Here is a 22,450-nt window from a genome sequence, read left to right as displayed (position 1 = left end):
ATCATCATGTGTTGCATATAAACATTGAATTATGATAAGCCCCCTTATAATAATGTCGCTAGAGGGTAATATTCAAGTAGACCTGCAAGAGTTAATTGAGCCAAGTTGATAACTAATTTTAATATTTCCAGTGTAATACAAACAAGTATACAAGACACGTTGAGGTTCATGGCAGATTTTTTTCCGCTCATTTAGCGGAATTGTGAATAAGAAATTTTTGCGCGTGGTATAGTATAAAATGATGGTAGTTTACGTCATTTTTGCCCATATTTTGAATTCTGCGTGCTCTAAATTGATTGTTTAGTTAGTAAGAATAGTTATTGATGGTTGTGGATGCTGTTTACCGGTACATTGTACAATAATTCACTCTTTTCACTACAATTACAGGATGTTTAATAATTTCCTTCCGATTTAATTTAATCCTCAAACTTTGATGCTTCGTAAGAACAAGCACAGCATTTCAAACCACTAGCGATTTGAAATGGTAATGTGTTTCAAACATTTCAAACATCACATTTAGTCGTTATGGATTTGAACAAAGAAAGAGAGTGTCTCCCTTAATTCTTTTAGCAAATGTTCGTTTGTTGGATTGTTCAAAAGCTTTCTGCTTAATTTTTGCGCGACTTTTTGCATTTCTCTGCTATTTTCTGTCACGTAGCTATATTGATATAGTAGATCGCAAATTAAATTACCGATTACACAAAATGATTATCATCTTCGTCGCATGTCGCTGAAAGATTATCATCTTCATCGAATGTCGTCCTGATTTGCGTTTGTTTCTCTATTACGCACAATAATGTTCTCTGAAACAATGTTTATTGGTTTCAAATTTCTTATATGCAAACATGACTGTTCGGTGATATTCAACCAATATTTCAAACATAACATATAACAAATTATAAATATAGACCCGTATTTATTTTGAAGAAAAAACTAAATTACATACCTGTTTAAATATCCTATCCCCTCGAGATAGCCAAAATCATTAATCTGTCTTCCGGAGCGAATCCCTGATTTATCAGTTAGAACAACAGTAATATCAGTAATACAAAAACTATTGCCCGTAGTGATCTATTTATTAATTGTTTAGGCTATGCAAATTGTATGAGAGGAGCGAAACTTCTCTAAGAAAGTGAAATTTTCAACCAACGCACCAGAGCCCAAAAAGATGATGAGCTTACCAACACGAGATACCATCGAAAGCGATACTTAAAAGCCAGTCCATGTAACGCCCTTGTGTGCGAATAATCCATAATTCGGTACGAGGAGTAACGCTAAATCCTCCAACGTAGCTGTTACTACGGCAACACATCGTTTACTGTGAGCGCGGCTCACGTTGGCAACTTTAGGAAACTTTTGGCAGCCTTCCTGAATCGAGCCTGCACACGCCTTGAAGCATCGTGGCGGCCTTTCAACGGAGCGTACCATCTTTTCCTCATTCGACATGGCTGATATCGGCTCGCATCGGTTCTCGACGGTGGCGTAGCAGGAGATTGCCTTACTGGATAGGGAGTCCCCGATCAAGGAAGTGGAAATGATTGTAGCCGATCCGAGGCGAACGTTGAATTTTCCGCAACTTTCCAGTGCGTCACCAGTGGAACCAGTATCCGGCCGGCGTAGTACCGGCGGTACCACGCCCCACAAAATGTGTGCCCCACTTGGAGCCAGCAGCATCCATGTGGTGCTGGCGAACGAAGGACCGAACATTAGGTGGGAGGCTCAAGTGCTGATTCGAAACCGCTTTTCCAGCCATTACCTCCGAGCGGGACAATATGTTTCGGTGCGGGATGTGTCATTTTACAGGATCCTTTTCCCCCATTCCTCGTTGCCTCCTTCCTTCCCTGGACCTGACCGGCCGGGGGATGGGCTGCTCCACTCACCATTGTGCCAGCAGCACGAGGAGTTACATCATTAGCACTTGGTGAAAGTGGTCGTTCCTTTCGTTGGGTTGGTCGCCCAAAAAAAAAGCACCATTTGGAGGTTTGGATCCAAACGCAACGCCGCCTGCGACATGCTGTGCTTCTGCAACCTGCTGTTGCTCAATTTGGAGGGCGTGTAAAATTTAATTGAAACACGGCCAGTGTATAGCACCTCTGTCACCAGAGAGCCCTGCGGGGTTCTCCACATCCCGGTTACTCAAGCACACGCACACGTACACGGTAATGGGGTTTGTTGTTCCCCACCACCAGGTGTGTTTGAGACGCGGACGAAATTACTTAAAATTGTAGCATTTGAATCCCGGCCAGGGACCAGGCCGCAACATTTGGTGGCGAGATTAGTGCCAGTGCGTTTGTGAAGCTGAAAGCACTCGGTGCCAACTGTTGCCTCGACAAACCCCGTTGGGTGGTGCGAGTTTTCCCGGTTTTATCGTCCGACGCCCGCGTCGCAACTTCATTTGGAAGCCGTGTTACGGAGTCGATTAGCGCTTTTTGGTAGATTGTCGAGTTGTCGAAAAGTTTACGATCGTGTCAGCTTTCCTCGGGCTGGCAAGTGGTACTGTTGCACTTTCACGAATTGCCAGTGGCCTGGAATTGAGCTACCAGAAGTTACATCAAATCTATATGACTCTCTCATTGGATTAGGGGTTTCGGAAATATCTCGCTATTTCCTGTTTTCAAATGATTTTACCTCAAAACGTTTATTTGTTGATTGAGTGACTGTGATATGTTGAAGAAATACCAAAACATATTTAATGTCTCCGATTATAATGCCTCCAGTGTCACCTAAATAATTAGAATGGAAGCTGAATTGAATGTCATCAACATATGGATATAACATGTTCTATCTTATAACACTTGTGTACACAAATCAGAGCTAGCATTTGGTGAATGCTCAATGTTTACTATTCACTAAACAAAAAGAGTAACAGCATGTTGTTGATGTGAGGGTGAAATACTTGATTTTTATAATGATACAAAAATCTATTGCAATAAATAATGAACGCACAATTTCTACCAAATATTCCTCACGGCTCAATCTGATGCTGCTATCGATGTGTTTCGATGTGCTGTTTGCGATTTTTAGTAGATTCAATAACTAGCATTGCTGATTTGAGCGAAACATAAAAGATTAACGTCTAATTGTCTTCAATGTTCTCGTTTCCTATTTGCCTAACCAGGTCTTTAAACGATTTGCAATATTTAGAGTGCAATAAATTCCAGAAAATATTACTGAACATCCCATTTTTATTACCATTAATGAACCCAACGAAAAATCAACCTCAAATTATGCTACTCCCCGAGTAACTCGTTTTAAAGGAAAACCCTTTTGTCCTGCAAAACACTTCTGGCCATAATTTCATTTCATTTCTGGCTCCCCAAAAATACATCACACCGCTTTGGTTGGACAATAAATTTCAGCCACGATATCATCAAAAAGCGATTTCTGATCATTATTATTGTGCCCACTGGCTGTTGGCTGTAAATGTCGGTGCGCCCTCCTGGTACGCGGTATACACTACATCATCTGCCGGTGACATGTGACAATGCGTAAATGTAATTACCCATATTTGCACCCTCAATAATTGTCCTCCCTTTGTTGTGACTGTCGTGCCCGTGTCGCATACCGGGTGACCATTAAAAATAGAACTCATTTGTAGCCCCAAGTGAAGTGCACTGTCTGCCCCACCGACATCGACGCGGATGGACGTTGTGGATTGCGAAAACCATGCATACGGACCGACGGTCGGACCACCCGGGATTCTTCAGCTTTCATTCCTCACCGCGGTGCGCGAGGGTGCGATGCTTTTGATTTATAATTTAATCATAATTACATCTCACGGCCCAAAAATCCCTTCCATTAAGCGATCACTTGAAATGGTCTCCGTTCGTATGTGTGTGTGTGTGTGCGTTGCTCAATTTTTGGGATTGCGGTACAAATCGAGTGACTGTCAGGATGTACACGGTATAGGGGGCAGGTAGTTGGTGGTAGCGGGTGAACAATGCCGCACAATAAATTCACAACAGGCCAACACAACCCCCAACAGTAATGGTGGGGGACAGTTAGTGGAGTGGAGGGTGGTTTTGGATGTTTCTGCGCTATCGTCCTATGACGCAGGTCGCACATACCGACCCTTTGCTCGCTGCTGATGGTTTAATCTGACCAATTTCAGGATGAAACCCATGGATTGAACACACACACACGTGTCCTCTTGGAGAGAAGAGAGAAGGACAATCGTGAGGGTGATGTGAACAATAGTATTTCAAGCGGAAAAGGCACAATCAGAGATTATGCTAGCGACGAGCTTATCTCGAGTAGCGGTAAGTAATATGATAGGGCAGGGATTATACCTTAACATCAAAGCATGGCACAGTATTACTTGAAGATTCGAAAAGTATTTTCAATTCTACCGAATAAAAGAAGTATTGATTAGATTTAGTCAGTGGAAAAATATCAAAACTCAGATCAATTCTGTTTGCTAGCATATCTATCAGATCAGTTTGTCATATATACCAGGTGTATGCATATGAAACCGCCTTCCGTGTTCTTATAGCTATATCTGAGCCAAATGGAACCGTAGAACCGTTCTCAATGTTTCATTTTGTTCGTTCGGCATCTGTTGATCAAAATCAGTGCACAATAGTTCTAATTTCACACTACAACCAATATTTTCATTGTGTACAAAATGGCAAGTTTCGTCCCCAAAAACTGCAAAATACGGACATCGTTTATTTTCTGCCTCTATTTACAAAAATAGGCGATTGAATCGCATCAAATGCTTATTGAAGCTTACGGTTAGCATGCTCTTTATGAAACACAATGCAAAAAGTGGTTTTAAAAATTTAAAAATGGCGATTTTGATGTGACAAATGAGAATCGCGAGAAACCACCAAAAACGTTAGAAGATCCCGAATTGCATGCCGTATTGGGCGAGAGGGTTATGAGTGAGCTATACAAGCATCACTTAATCGATTTCGGATCGTGAAAAACGGCATAAATCGGCCGGAATATCGAAATCGATAATACAGACCGATATTTTTGATGAAAATGCTCCGTCACATCGCAGAAAACCGGCCAAGAAGACTATACAAGACCTCAATTGCGAGCATTTATCGCTTGCGGCTAACTCATCAGACTTGGCTCTATCGAAACAACACTCATTTGCATCGTTGGGACAGATACTGGCCCAGCAGCGCTTCCATTCTTACAAATGTTCGAAAAAATGAACCTTTAATTTGTTCGAAACAAAAGATCGACTTCTTTCTGGGCGAGGTATCTGTAAATTGCCTAAAAGATAGGAAAAATGTATAGCTAACTATTGTCATTTCTTTGAAGAATAAGAGTTTCTCCATTTTCGCAAAATAAACGTTTTTTCTTGACAAAAAGGCGGTTTCATATGCCTACACCTGGTAATATCAGACTGTTACACACTAATTGTAATTGATTCTTGGAACGTAAGCTGCGTTTAAACATGCCTGCAGTATACACCGAGCTAAAGCTCATGCACAGCGAAGACACACAGCTTTCGTATCAATGGTCTAAACTGTATCCTCTCGATGGTATGCTTCCTTCCTTCTAAATAACTTCCTTCTAAAGAACTTCCTTCTAAAGCACCAACGACACTGATAATGATACGAGATCCATCGCAAGGTCTAGTACTCAGCGCCGTTCTTTGATACCAGTAGGCACCGCATCATCAGCTGGTACTCCAAAATGGACTCTATAAGGGACTGATAGGGACTGACGTTTATCCGAATTTGCCATATAAATGTACGGCGCAAAAAAACTGTAGCGCTTATCATCCAACCAGTGGCCGTACGAACTGAACTTCTTCGGAGGCGCGCTTAAATTTGTGCAAATTACTCATCGCCTGTAACATGTGCTCTGCGATTAACTTTCGCTTATCATCCATACATGCTGCTTTACCATGGGTTGAGGTTTCACGCAGCACCGCATATCAATTGTTTATGAAACACACCGAAAACGGATGAAACATAATTGCTATCGCGGTTTGCTTGTTGGTGGCAGCTACGAGTTTGTTCTAGAATGTTGCTCTTATGAAATTATGTGGTGGAACTGGACATGATTTAGCATAAAATGTCGTTCCGAAATCTTTTCGATCCCACAGTTCCCACGCGACCTACTATTGACTCGGATCGTACAAAGTAGACAGCTTCATTCTCCTAAAATAAAGCTGACTATCAGTTTTTTATTGCTTTGTGTTGTTCTGTGTTTGGAAGCAACTAACGAGAGTTCTTACACCGCGAACGAAGCACGGGAAATACCATCGTTGGATGGAATTATGGGATTCGGACTGGAGATACTGCTGACAAAACTGGAACACATCGATCATAAGCTGATGGAGCTTCAACTCCAAATGAATCGTCTCGAGACGAAAATCGGAAGCAGCCAATACACTTACGGCAAGACATCAACGTCAAACGCAACAGCAACAACACCGGAGCCTCAGCTACCTCTCTTAGCATCGTGCCAGGACGCACCAGCAAACGTTTCGGGGTTGTATCTCATTCGTGTCCACAATGATAGTTTTCCCTTTGCCACGTACTGTGAGATGGAGAAGTTTGGAGGCGGTTGGACCGTTGTGCAGCATCGCTTCGATGGTTCGGTTAATTTTTATCGGAACTGGTATGAATACCGCGTCGGTTTCGGTGATTCGGGCAGCGAATTCTGGATCGGACTGGATCTCATACATCAACTCACCACAGCTCGCAAGCACGAGTTGATTGTCGAGATAATGGACATTACGGGCCACTACGGGTACGCCCGGTACAGTGAATTTCAGGTCGGTAGTGAGAGTGAGGAGTACAAGCTTAAAGCCGTGGGATCGTACAGTGGCACTGCAGGAGATGCGTTACAATCTGGCAAGGGAAAGAAATTCTCTACAAAGGATCGGGATAACGATGGGAGATCCGATATTAACTTTGCTGTTGAACGCGAAGGCGGTTGGTGGTACAGTTTCTACGGAGGTCACTCAAATTTGAATGGTCTGTACGGGAATGCTAGCGATGCCAAATCAATTTGGTGGTGGCATTTCAGAAAAGACATGCGAGGATTGAGCTACACCAGAATGATGATCCGTGAAGCCAAAAAATGATTCCTGCTGCACTCACGATGGTACATCGTAAACGGCAATATTGTAATGCTTGATAGAATTTGTAAGAATAAAGATTAATTTTGGAAAATTTCAAACATAAGTTTTCTTTTTAATTCTTCGGAAGATTGTGATCGCGAATGAAGACTGCAGATGAGGTCAGGATCATCAGGCAACTAATCTATGATGCAGAAGGTACGGCATATTATTAGTCACATCGTTATTTCATCAGAAGGTATAAAAAAAACCCGGAAAACTTTTAAACAAAACAGAAAAACGTCGTAACCACGACGAAGCTGCTGCAGACGGTTGTGCTAAATCGTGGACAACGGTGTACTGGTCAGCGAAGAGGGCATTCGAAAGCGAAGCGAAAAAATGGCTGTCCTTTTGACCATATTTAATCCCCTGTTCTCATAATTGGATTACAAACATTTTCCGATGCTGATGCCGTCCGTTAATGTGTTTCCCTGTGGACGGATTTCGCAGGAGAATTGCGGAACGGAGGACTCCTCGCGGCGTATTTGGCGTATATGCCCGGGACACATATCGTCCCGGACACAAACCCCCGGAGGAGTGACCATACCCATCGCATCGCGCACAACCCACAAACCCCAATGTTGTGCTCAATGTTCTGTCTTTAATGTGAGGATTTTCGTTTTCACCGTTTTCGCAATATTCCGCCTGCTGCGCCGGTGGCAACGGCGCTCTACGTTTCTCTTCATTCGGAAATGGGGATATGCCATGCCGGTGGTAGGAGCAGCCGTTTGCCCTTCGGTTACTTGGACCAAAATACATTTAACAAACGCGTAACCGGAATGCTGGAGTGTTAAGCCAAACGCCCCTGGAATGACCTGGCGGTCAGTGTGGAATGGACGCGTGGAGACGCGGAAAAGAGTGAAACACAGAAACAGCATCAGCAGCCTGGGAGCAACATAAAAGGACACAAAATCATTCCCTGTTCCCGGTGATGTTTTAACTTTTTTATTTTGTTTTGCTCTCCGTTCACTTCACGGTTCGCCAGCTTAAGGTCAATGTTATTACAGGAAAAGCGTCCTTCGTCCAGTTTGGCCAACCGGCTCCTTTGTAGATGCTTGTGTGTGTGTGCTTATGGAGACTGTGGTGGAAAGTCAGGATTTGGACACATTTGTGCTCATTTATGTGCTTATCTTGTAGCGACCGCATTGACGGCGGCTTTGCCTTTCTCCAATCCCGGTCCGTTTTCATCCAATTCCAGTAATAGGAACCTCCAGCTACAGGATAACCGTAATGTAGAATGTTATATGCAATTGCGTCCACTTGCCGCACAGTTCTGAATCACAGGATATCTGAAATTTAGCTCCCGGGTCGGGTCCGTCCATGCCGCAATATTTGGAAATTGAAAAAGGGAAAAGCGTGAGCCGAGCGTCAGAAACACAAAATGGATTATCGTTAGATAAGGGATAACCTTGCTTCGTTCGCGATGGGAATTTCGTAATTTCGAGCATCCAAGGAGCGCGGAACACAATGATGACAACGCGGCCCCGTCGTGGGTAGTGGAATGAAATTTTACGCCTCAGTACATTTCCCATTATCTGTTCTCATCTGTTGCGTGTTGTCCGGAAGGCTCCACCGGTGAAAGGAAAGGATTTTGTCGAGAAATGGTTTGTGTTTTTTCTGTGTTTCCAAGTATCCTCCAAGAAGTGGTAACACACCGCAAAAGGCGACAGCTAAAGCTAATGTAATCCGTTCCACGCTACAAACCGGAATATGAACATGGGAAAGGCTTATGGTATGTCCAAAAGCTCCATGCTTTTATGTCATTCACACTCTAGCGGGAATAAAAAGCAAGAATTTTCAGAAATTATGAAATGAGTAGAGCTCCAGTTTGTTTTAATGATACTTTTGTCCATTGATTCTTTATTTCTGTTTAGAATGTCGGTCGAAGTCGAACGATTCTATCATTACACGGCTAGGATATAGTGTCTGTGTGTTTGTGTGTTTGTCAGGATATACCAATCTAGCCCAAAAAACGGTTGTTATCGATGAAATGCATTTATCTTATGCGTTCTTCTTTTTCCCCCAATGAAAACCTACACTTTGGATGTTGTTAGTTAAAACCCCACTGGCTGATGGCCTTTCACGGATTACAGACGATTTTATGTGCTACCTGCACTGCTGCCAACTCTATTATTTGATTCTATGCTGCGTCGGGTTCTATATTCATCAATTTCACCTCGGAATTGTTTCGTTTAGCCTGGAAAGGGGATGTCCTGTATCTGTCTTTTCTAGTAAAATCTATTATTTCATGTTCAATTTCGCTCAGCTACATACTTATGTTTCAGAAGCTCTTAGTGGTTCAGTTTGGAATGATAAAACTCAGCTCAACCGGCCGGTGATGGTGGTGGTGGATATGAGCGAGAAGTTTGCCTTCTCGCATCCTGGATCATACCCTTTTCGTGTTCCATGTCTTCCCTGGAGTTCAGCTACTAGGTATTTGTGGGTGTGGATTATTCGCTTTCCCTGCCACGTTGTTACTGGACTCGACATTAGTGCTCGATACGTTTTCATTTAATACTCATTTATTACATGTTGGATTTTACAGTTCTTGCAGTTACAAAGACGAATGCTCATTTGGCAATCTTCCTCGTTTCGTCTCATTCCCTCCCCGCCAATCGTTGTGCGGTTTCGTGTTTTTTATATGTATATGTAGGTTGCGTGAATGATTCTGATGCTTTATGTGCTGCACGATAAAAACTATTCGTAAACGATACACACTATCCAGTAGCCAGCTATACACTTTGTACACCTGTGCTTCGAGTTTGACCCTCGCCTTCCCGTTTGATATCATATGCTATGCGTTACTTTTAGAAACTAGAAATATCCGAAAAAATCTTTCGCAGCACGCGAAGCTACGATTTGCTAAGAATCTCCCGTATGTGTGTGTGTTTGTGTGCTACATGAATCCGAAATGCTGCTCCATTAGTTCCAATTAGTGTTAAAGCGATGGGTTTCGAGCTCGATTGCGGTACGGATTGTTTTCAAACCGTGTATCATCTAGGATCTCATCTCATCTCTTGCTCTCTCTACAACGATGTGCCAGTTTGATGATGGTGCATATAAAAATGGTTTTGCATATTAGTACTTGGTGCAGTATGTACAATCGACGACACTCGGACTCGCGCCGGTTTGATTCTGAATTCCGATTCCTTCGGTTTTTTTTCTATCTTTACTCTACAAATGCATTGATCTGGTGTTGCATACGACGATACCAGCAAAGTTATTGCCAAGTTTATACAAAATAAATAGAAGCAATACTCTGTTTAGCTAGTAGATATAATCGTCCAAGTTGGCTATCATATTTACAGACATTTTCGTGCGAAGAGCAACCGTTTCAACTTACTCAACATTATGACACGGTACAGTGTTTATGCCACCGAACATTCGCACCTTTGAGATGTTTTGAGTATTCATAGCAGCAATCGAGAGTATTTTTGCCTTTTTTGCGATATTTGCAGCTTGTTTCCGTCTGTGACTCACTGACTGTTTTATTCCCCGGGAAATGGATAACATTAATCCTCCCACTTATTCGCTACGATGGGCGTTTTGTATTATAGCTCAAGATGACTCACTGCACTGCACTGCACTGCATCATTCCCATCCAACAGAACCACCAACGCCACCAGATCGTTTTGCATACGCAATCGTAGGGCATATGTGCATTAATTGGAAAAGCAAAGCATACTCTGATCACGACGACGGCCAACCTCGCTGCGGTGCTTTCACGAAAGGCCGCCCCGTGTCGAACCGCGAGAGATGACCACGCCGATACACCGGTGGCCAGTCAGCAGCAGCCTCAAACATCAACCGCAACCACTCGTGCACGCTCGATGCTGGCTTGCTGCAAATCCTCTCCTCACAGACCAACGTTTCCCTTTGACCTCTATCTTTCTCTCCCTCTTACGCTGGGAAAATGAAAAGAATATGTGGCTCAGCAACCCCCGTGGTGGCGGTACAAATGGCAGATCTAACTTGCGAGATTGTTGAGCCTGGTTCAAAGGTCCGACCACATTTCTATTAACATTTTGGGTTCGCTGCTGTCGCACATACAAACATACAAACAGCGAGGCTCACACTCCGGTTACACCGGGAGAAACAATTTAATTTCTCTCGTTAGCCAAGCATACATACATTGCTTACGGTTTCACTCGTGGGGACTATCTAGGAGCGAGATCTTGGAGCGTGTACGGGTACTACTGCTGCAGCTGCTGCTGCTGCTGCGCCGGTTGCTGCTGATGGCCACTGCTAGTACTGCTGCTGGCGCTGGCGGGGTTCGTCTTTGGGCGAAGGGATCGTACCGATCCCGTGCCCAACCCCTAGTGATAGTCCATATGGGGTGCATCGAGCCCAGTGTGCAGGGTCAGGGTAACACCACGGTTGACGCTGACGGCCGGATAGAAGACACCGTACAGATCACGGAACGCGACCGAACCCTGCGGCATCTCGTTGACGATGAAGTGGAGCGTGTGGCGTTCGAGATCGAGCAGCACCCCGACCGTACTGCCGGTCGAGATGCCGCCCTCGACGCGTCGCTCGTGCACACTGTTGTGCTGGAACCAGGATCGCTGCCGATCGATGTACATCGCGAACCCTTTGTCGTCTTTGCCTGTCGTCGTTGTTGTTGGGGATGTACGGGTGAAAGCAAATCGAAATTAGTGTTGTTTGTAGCATGCACCGAGGGACAGGGAGGCCACACAGTGACAGAGAGCGTTGGTTGGTTAGCTAGCAGCAAACGCTGTGGAGAAGCTTCTTACCGAGCATCTTATCGCGGGCCACATCGAGACGTGCGACGCCAAAGGCCGGATCCGTGTCGGCGGTGTACTTGTCGATGGTGAACTCCCAGTAGTGGACGCCGCGCGAGAAGCCGACCGATCCGAGGGCAACCCGATGCTCCCAACCGTCCGCCGATACGGTCTGGTTGTCGGTCGAGAAGTTTAGGCCGGAACAGGGACCACCGCTTAGCACGGAATCGAACGTAAACCAGGCCACTGTTGGGACGGAAAGATGAGCAGACAAAAACATGAGCAACCCATGATGATAACAGGAATTCCAGTAGCTCGTCTAACATGGTGACTGTGATTTGAAATGTATGTTCAGATTCGTTTTCGTAGAAGCCGATTTGAAATTGGTAAGAATCATTTCAGTAACAAACATTCGTTAGCCTAATCCCTTCGAAGTACCCTGGTATTATTCTTCCCTGTTTCCGCAGTGTGTTTTTCCGCAAAAATGAGTTCCATGAAACGTTTGCGTAAAAAATCAACGGAATCGGAATCGAGTACAACAGTTTCACTTGAAGTCAGTAGAAAATGCTATTGATTGAAAGCTTCTCCTTCATCGTCCACGCGCTCCTTGGAACATCCTCGGTAAAGCATTCCATTTCGTGTTATTGGCATGTTCACGCTGCACAAAACGCCCACATTCCGACGAGCAACGCGAGTGATCTTGCTACAGCTGGATGGTTTTACTTTGATAAAATGAATTAAATTGTTAAAATCCTTACAAAGACGAGCGCATGCGGTTCGTTTTTGTAGTACGATGCACTGTGCGGAACTAGAGGGCATATCAGCACAGCATGTACCCGCGCACACACACACGCACATTGCCGTAACAAATTCGGAACTCGTCGGTACGGTATATACGCGTAGACTGAATGCCATCCGGTGCTGCACCCATTAACGAGATTGCACCGACACGCTGGTTACGCAGCCCCTAGGGGAACACGCCACATATCCAGGTGTAAATCTACTTTTCAACGTGCTTACCACCATTTACCATCCAGCGTGACTTCCAGCTCTGACGTGGCCTGCCCGCTCCCCCACACGAACCCGAAAACCCGCCACAATCGGAGTGAAGCGAACACCAACCTCAAACTCCAACGCGTTCTCCAGGGACGGTTCTTATTTACTATTTCCAACAACGAATTTCCACCTCGCTTGTTCTGCCCCCCCCCCTCTCCTACCCCTCGACACTGCCGTTCCAGTCTGACGCGCGTGTTGCGAGTCGCAGCGCGATAAGCGGAGCAGCAACGGTGGCCAAGGGTGCAGGGCATTTTGGGTTTCTGGAGTTAAGCGGCAAACCATTTTACGTTTCAACTGGCGGTAGAACAGGTAGAAACGCATGGGTCCGTCCATGGCATCTACTATCTACTACCAGCTGGTGAGTGGGCGAACCAAAAACCGCTTCGGGCCCGATACTGGAAGGAATCTCTGCAGCACCAGACTCAGCGGTTCGCAAGGATGGTGCCGAACAATTTTCCGGTTCGTTTTACGCATCGCCACACTCGGTAAATACATCATCGATTGCGGTGGCATGGGATGGCGCATCGCAAAGGATAAAGATACAATATAGCCTTCCCCTTCCGGGTACAGCCGAGCCGCTGCCACTGGCACATTGGATAGAGTTGGAATGTACAACGCCAGGAGCTGAACATTCATTGGAATGCGTTTAGTTTAATGCACATTACTTGCAAATTTCGTCTACAAAAGTCGGTAAATTTATTGAGAAATATACTTTGAAACATGCAACAATTTTGAGTCCAAGTCCAGGAGTTAGCCATTGGCTTCTGGGCATCACAATCATCGATTTGTTCGCTTGGCGCCCGGTTCCTTCCACTTCAGGGTACAGCGACGCCTGTAATCAGAAACCACATGAACCCGGTAAATGGAATGAGCGAATCCTTCCTTCACTGCCAACCACTTCTCGTCTAACTCCCGCCGCGACATCTTACCTACGAGTTTCTAAATTGGTCGGAAACTGTTTACACTCGTCGCTCTCGACGGAGCGTGTTTGGCGTAGCGGTACGGCACAGGATTGCCTTGGTTGCTGGCTCGCAGCACGACCATCACCACCATGACAGGTGACTCGGACATCGATTCCTTCGCTACGCGGTACCATCGGTTCCGTTCGTTCGATCTCTTTGTCCATCATGACCCGGGCATCGGTAATGACCTGCCAGCACTCGGACATACTGTTGGCCAGCACCGTCACATTCCTACCCAGGATGGCGTTCTTGTGCGCGATGACACTGCACACTTCACGCAGCAACACATACAGTTCCGCCACCAGCAGCACCTCGATGCCATCGTCCACTATCTTGACGGCTAGTGCATGGATCACGCGGTTGCCCTTCTTGCATCGATCCACCGAACGTGAACGGGACTGGTCAGCTTGCTTCACCACGAACAGGGCCTCATCCTCCGAAGCCTCATCCTCTACATCCTGAACAGGAACTTCGTCATCTGCTTCACCACTTGTAGCCGCTTCCGGTTGACCATCACCTTCCTTCTCGTCTACTAGGGATGCGAGTTCCTCTTTAGGTGACAGCAATTCGTCCGGTTCCGCTTCTTGCTCCATAGTTTCCACATCTTCAGCAGCTGCCCCATTGTGCTCCAGCATATTGCGAAGCTCCTGACACTCCTTCTGGCATGCGCGAAGATCGACCTCCATGTTGGATTTAGCCGTCTGCAAGGATTCCAGCTCATCCTTCAACCGTTCGATGATTTCGTTCTTCTCGGTAGTGAGCTCGGTCAGGCAGGCACTCAAACGATCCCCACCCGGTTGTCCCGATAGCTGAGCATCCAGGGCACGTTGCACTTCGTTCGCCCGCTGGTCAGCTGTTTCCAGCTGCTTTTCTAGCGCCGCTATCCGTTGCTCTAGGGTCGCATTTTTCACACGCAGTGTCTCCACTTCGGCCAACGTTTGTTGCTTATCACTTGTGGCTGACTTTAGGCGTGATACCGTTTCCTCCAAATCCGCGATTTGTTTTTCCTTATCGGCACAACAATCCGAAGGACCACCCTCGGTCGGTTGTTGGTCCTTTGTCGGCAAGCCAACGGCAAGCTGATTGCGAAGCGTTTCGTTCTCTTCCTGCAATTTCTTCAATTTGGCCTCAAATTCCGTCAATTTGCTGGCGTCAGTGGTGCCGCCCGAGCCATCTCGTGCCATTTGGTCCAATTGCAGCTTCAACCGGCCCAGTTCTTGACAGTCGGCCAAGGAACTTTCGCGCAACGTAGCATATTGTTCGGTTGCTTCCTTCAAACGCGTCTGGCAGTCGTTGAGCTCCCGCTGGAGGTCCTCTATCTGAAGCTCCAACACAGACGTGTCTGCTGTTGCTGCATGCTGGGATTCAGAGATTGGGACAGACGCAGCTACAACTTGCTGCTGCTGTTGAAGCGTTTGGATTTGTTCCTCCAGCTGTTGTGTCTTGCGAGCGTACTCAACGCAGCTCTGGCACGGTTGCGTTGTACGAATCCGACCTTCGCCTTGAACCGACCTCGCCTCGACAATGGAAACCTCCGAATCATTGTTTCCATCGACCGATTCGTCGTACGGAGCTTCTTCCGACCTGGGGTTATATGATTTCATTTGATCCTTTAACTGGTTCAGCTCAACCGATTGCTGTTCATACATGTTCTGCAACAAGGGATGGTAAATACCATAACAGCAGCTACGACAACCTGCCCGAGCACACCAACTTACCACTAGCAGTTCGATCTGTTCTTCACATACTTCGCGGTTCTGCAGCTCCTCGGTCAACTCCTTTTTCAGTTCCGCCGACCGAACACGGTAACGCTGTAACCGTTGCACCTCTGCCGTTAGTTCACGCTTTTGCTGCTTTAAGCTATCGAACTCTGCCTTAAACAGACACAGCTCACTCTCCAGTTTTTCGTACTCGTGAGATTTAAATTTAAGGAAATTGTTCTCCGCCTCCAGCGTCGCCTGGTGGTCGCCATGGTCACCTTGGGATGATTCGGCTGGCTGGCGCGCGTTCAGCCGAAATCGTAGATCCCGTATCTCGTCCTCGAGATCCTCATTTCGTTCACTTAAATCAAAAATCTGTTTGCTAATTTCAATTAGCTCCTCCTCGTCGAACGTGTTCGTGGCCTTCTGCTGCTCCTGGCATCGCCCAATCCGCTCGATCTCATCGTGGAGCTGCTTGTTTTCTTCCCCCAGTACGGTCAGCTTCTCCGACAGTACCTCGTTCTGATTACTGAGATTCGTTTTCGTTTCGTTCAGGCTCTCTATCGTATCGGCATTGCGTTTGGTTTCGCTCCGCAAACTCAGTATGTAGTCGGCCAAGCTGTCGGCATCGAGCCGCACCAGATAGTCCTTCGTTAGTTCGGCCCCGGAAAACGACTAGAGAGGAAAGCATAGCGCAATTGAGTAAACACCCGCCTATCTGCTAAACGGAACAGAAGGTGCTTACGAAGCCACCGGTAAGCCGTTCTTACATGCAGTGGCACCTTGCCCGCCTGTGATAAGACTCGGTGAGCAACGTCGGTGATGAATTGTGACTGTTTCTGTAGATCCAGCGACCAGGCACGGGTATCGGAGCACGAGCTGTACGATTTGAGGACCCCCTCGCTGCGCTTCCGACTCGGTAGCTTTGGGTCTTCGTTCCAGAACGATGGGTGGATAAATTGCTTCTGCGTAATGTAAGCCATCGCCCGAGAAGCTGCTGCAGCGCCACTAGAGTGCTGGAAGCGTTTTGCGAGCAGATCGAACCTGCCTTACCTCCGGAGCAGTGCAGCGAAGGACTTACGACGACTGCTGATACCCATGAACTTGTTCACGTGGGTTACTGCGATATGGTGCTTAGATGGTATCTCTGGTTGCTACGATTCGAGATGGTAACGAATGGCTCGATGCTTCCATCCGGAAGCAGGTTTTGTCGTACCGAATTCCCCAAACATCACTTTACGCACAGCACAACCGTAGAATGGAACTGCCTTCAGGGCTAGAGGCACATTGTGGAGTGATACTTCAACGACGCTTAAGTACGAAATGGGTGGAAATACATACACTAATGAGCAAGAATGCACCATTATGGCACACTGAGCCGAGACATCTCAGGATTATATTTTACATTTTCACTCTTCCTTTACGGAAAGGCAAGCACAGGAGGACGACTGTGTTTGTATCCTTCAGCGAAACAACAGCAAAAAATCAATAATGCAAACGATACAGACGCCCGAGACACGTGCACCGGTACAGTTTATGTTTCATTCCCCCCTTCCGGCAGACAAGTGCTTAATCTATGTTTGCAAAATATGCTTCCTCATCTTCGCCCTACCCCCGTCCACGGCACAATACCAATCGGGAGACATTGTATAGGGGACTCTCGGGAGAAGTGCACCTTAGGCACAACAAGCTAGCATCCTTTTTCTGTGCTTCAGTTTTCAGATGGCAGAAAGAATGGTGCAATGCTATTCGTCCTCTTCAGTTTTTAACCCATACCATCCTTTGCCTACAACGCCCCCTTCTACCCCGCGGCAGTTCACTTATCACGTTGCACTTTACACCGATCAACCACCGCACCGTCAGACACCCGTCAGACAGATGTGAGTGCTGTCTGCCTTACCAGACTTACCTTCAGCCGTCTGTAATCCAATAAGCTCGGAGTATTCGCCCTCGCCAGTGTTGTTGAAGGCCTTCACGCGCGCGTTGTACATGGAATTGAAGTGCAGCCCATCGACGGTACATATCGTCTCCTTGCCGCAGTATACTTCCTGGATAGGGATAGGAAAGAAAAAAAGGATACTCAGGATGAGCGGATGGAGACGAATTTTTGGCACGAGTATAAAAGGAGTTAAAATGGTACTCAGCGCGCAAAATGCTGCTGATGTTTAAATATAATTATGTTTTTATTGCTGGTTTCTAAAAAGCTTATAGAGCTTAAATCGTAGGAAAGATGAATAACTACCTAACTAATAATATCAGTAAATAACGTTCTCTTTACGTCGGTTCCCCAATTCCGTTATGGTTTGTCTCGATCGAGAATACGAAGAAACCGTTCAATATTCTCGATACTTCACGCAATATCTTTGCCAAACAAAAATATCTTATTTGATCAATACTTTGTTTGCAGCAGCTGTTCCGGCGGTAAGCTTAACTAATTCCATCGTTTTAATACATCTCACTAACCCACTGTGTAAACTCCAACATTGGCAAATAAAACGATGGCCAAACATACTATCCTGACCCAGATGCACGTCGATGAATGGCTTATTAAACGATTCAGGTGTAGTTTGCTCTAATGGTACGCTTTTCCAGTGGCAATCGAAACATATGGCACAATATTGGCACAAGTGAAGGTGTCGGGTCAATAATAACACGGCGTCTTGTTCGTCCGTTATATTTGCAACAACAAGAAAAAGAACTTACCATTCGAATCGGCGCTTACAAAAGGTAGCAGGAAGTTCCCGCGGAATGTTTTCGGCAAAAGATGCATTCCTTTCGGATAAAATATGAGAAAACCATTCCTCACACAACGCACGAGGTAGCCACAAATAGTTGATGAACTCTAGAACGGCGAACAATCCGACGACGTTATGCCGTGCAGCAGAACAATGGCGTTCCCGGTAATGTCCTCTTTTACAGTGGGGACACCGTCATTTATGAGTGACGAAAGAATCCTTCCCCCAAAAAACCCCGGCCACCGGAAGCACTACCGGTCATTTACGGAAATGTCGGTGCCTTTTTGTGACGGCCCGGACCCGCTCGTTCGAGGGATTTAGTCGCCGACGCAAGGGACACTTACCGTACGGAAAAAAAAACGAAATGAAAAGAAAAAAAACCTGGGAGTGCTGCTAATTTGGTGCTGCTGTCCCTCGGAGCCCCGGCTCGGAATTGGCCCATTACTAACACGGGGCCATGATGATGAGTAGTAAGCCGCCGCTGGACAGCACGGAAGCACAACGGTGCAGCACCAGGGGGGGCACCATTCCGTCGGGCGTCATCGTATCAAAACACGAAAAGTATGTCTCTCTGTCTGGGGCAGGGAGTGACACTTTTCGTTACTCACACGAACGTTGGATTGAAATTCCTGGCCCTGGCTGGTCCCCACGAAACGCGTACCATCTCTACCCGGAAGTCATTTCCCTGGAGAGCATTCTGGAAGGGATAGAATGGGGGCAGAGGGACCAAAGCCTCCAACCGACGTCGAACAATTTATGTGCATTTTCCTTTCTAATGTTGGCCGAACGGGGAAGGGACGAAAGGTCAATCCCCTGCTTTTATCCCTTCGGCAGCAGCAGCGGCAAAGGGAAGGGACACGCCACTGTTGGGTCCAGGGGCTGGTGCTACCATGATAACACGCCATGACAGTGTACAATTTGACTAGCTGGCTGGCTAATGCCTTGGCCTCGGCATGTAATGTGAATGTTTCTTCAAATAGCTCCACCCAAAGCCCTAGCCGGAATGCTTGCTGTACCGGTCTCTCGGCCGGTATGTCCTCGTGGTCGTGGTCGCAGCACCCCCCCATCCATGGTGGACAAACGGTACGGTCCTTCTTACCGACCCCGGTCGTTACGACACTTTGATGTGCGAGACCGAAAAGGATTTCTGGGTGCGCATGTCTGCCTCCCCGGTCGACAGTCACGCAGCTCCCTTTTGCGTCACCAACTACAGGGACTACTACTGGACTAGAGAACCGTAGCACCACTGGGTTCCGTGCGCGGGAACTTCAAACTTTATGGTGGCTGGTGCCATAATGGAATTCACGCCGCGGTTCCCCCACTCCTCCTGGAGCCCGGGAACTTGGTTTGATGGATCCCGAATAACTAAAATTTTATGGAGCCACAGGATGGGGTCCGAAAACCAAATCCTAGGCCCATTCTCCATTGCGTCCGGGGTGCCCAATATGGTTTCGGTTTTTATTGAACTTTCGGCAGCTTTGGGGCAGCTGTTCCTTTTAATGGCGTGATGACGATGATGGTGATGATGATTGTTTCAGCGTGCAATTAAACGTTTGCTACACAATTGATCCCACCAGAGGGACCTGCTACGATAATGCGGGCAACAGTACTAACTGATGTAGTAGTGTCAGAGAAAAGTGAGTAACCATTATTCACTTACTTATCATAAAAAAACAATCGTTGCTATTGAGTAGTCATTGGAACGTATTGTAGGCTATTTATTAGAAGAACTCTGTTCTTCAACATACTGACAATAATGCAAAATAAGGATACTGTTCACCTCCTTAACGGTGCACCGATTTCATACCGGCTAGCAACAAAGACAAGCCTCAAAGTCTTTTAATATTCATAGCGACAAAGCCATCCATAGTTTTTCATTTTCTAGATCATAATCCTACCACGACTACTGCGTCGCAGCGGCAAGTATCCTAATACTAGACTTCAATTTGCTCAAAGCCTATGAAAGTCATTGTGACACCGTTCTCCGTTGGCTGTTTGTGTGGAAGCTATGCTATGCCAATGGTTGCTACAGGACATCAGGACAGGACAACGAACATCTGCTTCTGATGTGGTTTTGGCGCTTTGTGTGCTCGGTGTCGCCTATCCTCGGGTTGCTAAAAGACGGCGGTGGTGAACCGCAAAGTGCACGCTATCGAGTAACGCAAATTGCAGCTAAAACTTACCCGAAACTCTCCACCGCTGCCATCGTCCAGCTCCAGCACGTAGCCCTGCACGAACGAGTGGCCGGGCGCCTGCCACGCAACAGTTACCGAGTTGTTCTCGGCCGAGCAATCCTCCGGTATGATGATGGGAGCGAGCGGCACTGGAAAATGCGAAAAAGTCACCACCACCACCACCACCAGCCCCCGGAAGGGTAGGGGCGGGTAAGGTAGATGGATAGCATCGGTATTAGGACATGACTGAGGTGAAACGGGAAATGAATAATTTAAATTATAAGTGGCATCCATGCCACGGAGAAGCTGGAACATGCTGGAATGGTGGATAGGCCAGATGATAACGGCGGTTTGGACTAGCGGTGGGGATAGCGGGGAAGGGTATTCCGGATTCGGATTCATTGTAGACGCAAATGATAAAGCAAATGTGGCTGTAGATGCAGAAACTGTTCATCGTCGTCGCAATGGGCGATGAAAAAGGGACGCCGGGGGAGGAAACGGGTGCAGATAAGGTCGAGAAAGGAACGCCCGGAACTCGACGAGGAAATTAAAACAAAACGTAATTATAAATGTTCCAAACATTTGACCCAAATAAGCATATGGTGAACTCACAAGTGGAACGACGACGCTTAGCCACCGAGTTGTGGCCCAATAAAAGAAAAGTTCTGGCAAAAAGATGGCGATAGGAATATGGGGGAGCTCAAAGGCATAGCTGGCTTATCACAAACCAGCATGTATCCTTGTGAATGTGTAAAAAACGACAACACAAAGTTGCAAGCAAGCTAACAAATCTACTGAGCTGTAGTGTTGTTGCACAAGAAAAGATATACGATCGTTATAGTCTCGCCTTAAACAAAAAGTATTATATAAGTTTGACTGAAATTGAATTAAAATGCTGCGTATAATCTAATGCTCCATAGCTTTCTATCGTGTATTCAAATAATCAATCCGTTGTGGCAATTTTAAAAGATTTCTAAACAGTCAGCTTCTCCTTTTTCGGTGTTAGGTCGTTGCTACAAGAATAACCTTAATTTCAGTCAAATTTGATTATTGTGTCAATAAATTGTAGCTCGAACTTCGCGGAATTCCACGAATATTACCAAAGTGAGACAATAACACTGCTACCATCTGTGATGTTTTCAATTGTTGTAGGTATGCTAAGGTTGTTATGCTACATGTTTATTCAAGCATAATAGCAATAGTACATGTTTGCAAGTACTACTTGGATCGAGAAAAACTTCAACAAATGGTACAATCCACCAAAAGCGTTTATTTTTACATGATATAAAAAAAACGGAATGAGAATCCCGTCTCTGCAGCAACCTGGATAAACAAATGAAACTGGAATGCACTTGCATATTCCGAGAAAAAAAAACAATTGCCATAACCAAAGGTAGCAACGGCACGATCTTGTACTAAAATGGCTACCTAATAAATCTCAGTTGGCGCAAAAGGTGGAAAGCATAAAAAAAAACTCTCAACCATAACCGTGTACACTATCGTGACTACTAGTAGCACTTTACATAAACTGCGGCGTTGCGACCGATGCAGTAGATGGCATCACCAATACGCACCGATCCAGTGACCGCTCGGTGACAGTGTCCAACGTGACGCCATGGCGAAGGCATATGATGCGCATACCCCACTTTATCACACCACGTGTCCCCGCATGCAATACATAGCCAACGTGCGTTCAAGTTTATCGCTGGTTTAACAACCAGTTCCAGCTCTAGTGCACGACATTGTAATGTATCGAACACTCAATAAGAGATGACAAAAAAAAGGACGAAATGGAACCCATTTCCGTGGTCCGTTGCAACCGAAAATGCACGCAGGACGGCCGAAAATGCAAAATGCACGTGGACGGCCGTTGGCCCGGTTTGTTGTTAAACCGATACCGATTAGTTTTGCCAACCACAATGGTGGTTGCTGCAAGGTGCGTGTAGCTGTGAATGAAAGATTGAGCATCCTGTGGAGCTGTGCACCGGGCGTGT

At 46.2% G+C, this 22,450-nt stretch overlaps 3 protein-coding genes across 4 annotated transcripts in view; 1 reads left to right on the top strand and 2 right to left on the bottom strand.

The window, feature by feature from the left end:
• The first annotated feature begins 6,241 nt into the window (after positions 1-6,241).
• Positions 6,242-7,054, top strand: LOC125959413 (angiopoietin-4-like). The gene has a single exon (XM_049692237.1). It carries the CDS (start codon positions 6,242-6,244, stop codon positions 7,052-7,054), a length of 813 nt encoding a protein of 270 aa, XP_049548194.1.
• Positions 7,055-8,910: 1,856 nt separating this feature from the next.
• The window catches only part of LOC125959925 (E3 ubiquitin-protein ligase TRIM9), a 72,422-nt gene continuing 58,882 nt past the window's right edge, over positions 8,911-22,450 (bottom strand). For both annotated transcript variants that reach the window (XM_049692959.1, XM_049692958.1), the window contains 4 exons: positions 20,466-20,605; positions 17,457-17,595; positions 11,842-12,075; positions 8,911-11,693 (listed from right to left, as the gene is read on the bottom strand). In XM_049692959.1, coding sequence (XP_049548916.1) covers positions 11,404-11,693; positions 11,842-12,075; positions 17,457-17,595; positions 20,466-20,605 — 803 coding nt within the window. In that variant the 3' untranslated portion in view covers positions 8,911-11,403. The remainder of the gene's footprint in view (positions 11,694-11,841; positions 12,076-17,456; positions 17,596-20,465; positions 20,606-22,450) is intronic.
• On the bottom strand, positions 13,510-17,404 carry LOC125959919 (interaptin-like). The gene is made up of 4 exons (XM_049692942.1): positions 16,318-17,404; positions 15,566-16,222; positions 13,815-15,499; positions 13,510-13,717 (listed from the first exon to the last, which is right to left on the bottom strand). Exons 1-4 carry the CDS (start codon positions 16,528-16,530, stop codon positions 13,663-13,665), a joined length of 2,610 nt encoding a protein of 869 aa, XP_049548899.1. The 5' UTR covers positions 16,531-17,404; the 3' UTR covers positions 13,510-13,662.

Source organism: Anopheles darlingi, chromosome 2 (assembly GCF_943734745.1).
Source record: "Anopheles darlingi chromosome 2, idAnoDarlMG_H_01, whole genome shotgun sequence".
Classification (NCBI taxonomy): domain Eukaryota; kingdom Metazoa; phylum Arthropoda; class Insecta; order Diptera; family Culicidae; genus Anopheles; species Anopheles darlingi.
The sequence above is the reverse complement of the archived record's forward strand: the minus strand, read 5'-3'. Positions and strand labels throughout refer to the sequence as shown.